We start from the raw sequence: 2,396 nt of genomic DNA on the forward strand, positions 1-2,396 counted from the left end.
GTGGAACCCGTTTAGTGTTAGCCAGCTAAGCCTGAGCTTGGGGCCTGCTCTGTAGTGTGGTTAAGATACCCAGTGTCGCTCTCTTGAAGAGAACTGATTGTCCCTCCCTGAGCAGCCAGCAGCTGTAAATAGCTTCTTGGTCACGGGTGGGCTTTGCTTGGATTTCCATTTCTCTGTGCTGGGATTTTGTCTGGTTTGGCTTGTATGTGTGATCATAGTCTCTCTGAGTTCACATGTGCATCAAACCTGCTGTGTATGAAAACTAATTTCTCCTTGGAGTCATGCACCACCTCTGGCTCTTTTAATCTTTTCTTCTCTTTGGCATAGATCCCTAAGGTTTGATAAAGACACCCCATTCAGATCTGAGTGCTCCAAAGTAAAGACTTTGTCCGGTTGTAGGTCTCTGCGTTTATTACCATCTGTTGTAAGAAGCAGCTTATTGGGCGGGAGAGATGGCTCAACAATTGAGAGCAGCGGATGCTCTTCCAGAGGACCTGGGTTTGATTTCAGCACCACATGGTGGCTCACAAGCATTTTTAACTCTAGTCTCAGAATGCCCAGCACTCTTTTCTGGCCTCTGAGGGTACCAGAACTACACAAGGTGCACAGGCATTCAAGTAGGCAAAACGTACATACACATAAACTAAAAATAAGTAAATCCTTAAAATTAAAAAGAAAAAGAAGCAGCTTCTCTGGTGAGGGTTGAGGTGATGCACTAATCTGTGTGTATAGCATAGGAACAATTTTATTGCTATGTTTACTTAGTAGAATAATAGTACTAGGTTTTCCTCTAGGGGGTGGTTCTCAACCTTCCCAATGCTCAACCTTTTTAACCCGTTAGTATAGTTCCTTATGTTGTGACTCCCCAATCATAAATTACTTTCATTGCTACCTCATAACTGTAATTTTGCTACTGTTATGAATTGTAATGTAAATCTGCGTTTTTTTTCATGGTCTTTAGTAGCCCTTATAAAAGGGCCATTCAAATTCCAGAGGTCACGACCCACAGGTTGAGAACCACTACTTTAGGGCATGACCTTTCATCTCAGGTTCTTGGCCTCAGTATCAGTGTCAAATATGAGTTCCATCTCATGAAGTGGGTCTTAAAACCCCCAAAAAAGGGGGTTGGTTACTCACATAACATTTGTGCCAATATTGCATCCGAGGTATATATCTTGCCGGCAGGTCATTATTGTAGCCTCCAGGCTTCATAGGTGGGTGAGATTGATGACTTCATTTCTGCTCTGCTAGGATGGATAGCGCCTTACAACACTATGAATCAACATGGTGTTACAACAGGTTGTGAGTCAACATGCGTGTGCTGGGAATCTAACCTAGGTCCTCCAGAAGAGTGGCCAGTGAGCATGACCACCGAGCCATCTCGCCATCCTAATCAGGAAGAGTTTTATGTATAAAAAAGCTCTTAACGACCATTTAGTATGTTCTGCCTCATTTATGACTTACAGCCTTCACCCTGTTCTTATGTGCCACCCTGAGGGGGGGACACTTTAAGACGGTATGAATGACACCAGGAACGAGAAGGGAAGTTGTATCTCTACATATGAGACACGGGACAGAATTTCTAAACGTCTATCTCTGCCTGGGGTATCTGTTTTGGTCATCTTAGAGCTGAGCATCCTGTATCCACTGAGTCTGAGTATCCATTCACGCATCCATGGGCATACTGTGTATGTACAGTGCAAGATATACCCGTGCGTGTTTCTGGTGTTGACATGCTTGTGCTTGCTTCTCTTCAGATGAGATCCTGCTGCAGGTCTTTTCTAATGACCCCAAACATTTATCAAAAGAAGATGCAAGAGCAGCTGATGAGCTAGTTACGTGGAGAGACACCAGTGAAAGCAAGTATATGCCGATGGATTAGAAGTGTGTGGGTTTTCATAGGCTGTGTTGTAGTGGATGTGCTTGCTCCGATCAGAACATTCTGGAAAATGCCTACTGATGGGGCACTGCCAGACTGAGAACTGAAGGAAGAGAGTGTCTGAAACCCTTGCTGTACTTTCCGTCGGCCATGGGGTCTGTGGTCTGCAGGATCAGGCATAGTCTGCCATTCTGGATGCTGTTCAGGGGACATAGACTAATTTGCAAATAGAGTTCACTGTTCCCAGTAGTGTGAACCCTGACTAGCATTAATAACATCCACTCAATGTGCCATAATTTCATGTACATGGATAATTTGGGGGGGGGGAGTACAGCATCTCTTCCATCCTTGACTACATAGTGAGTTTGGGGACAGCCTAGGCTGCATGAATTCTTGACTCAAAAAATAAGAGAAAGTGCTGGAGAAATGTTTTGTGGGTAAGAGCACTTGCTACTCTTCTAGAAGACCTGAGTTCAGTTCCCAGCTCCTACACCAAGTGGCTCACAACCACCTGTAA

General features: G+C 44.4%; 1 protein-coding gene across 1 annotated transcript in view; it reads left to right on the top strand.

Moving 5' to 3' along the window:
• Positions 1-2,396, top strand: part of LG2H2orf92 (linkage group 2 C2orf92 homolog) — a 24,501-nt gene that overhangs the window by 3,206 nt on the left and 18,899 nt on the right. Inside the window, exon 4 of the mRNA XM_026785609.1 lies at positions 1,758-1,859. Within this exon, the coding sequence (XP_026641410.1) occupies positions 1,758-1,859 (102 nt within the window). The remainder of the gene's footprint in view (positions 1-1,757; positions 1,860-2,396) is intronic.

This window comes from Microtus ochrogaster, linkage group LG2 (genome assembly GCF_000317375.1).
Source record: "Microtus ochrogaster isolate Prairie Vole_2 linkage group LG2, MicOch1.0, whole genome shotgun sequence".
Taxonomy (NCBI): domain Eukaryota; kingdom Metazoa; phylum Chordata; class Mammalia; order Rodentia; family Cricetidae; genus Microtus; species Microtus ochrogaster.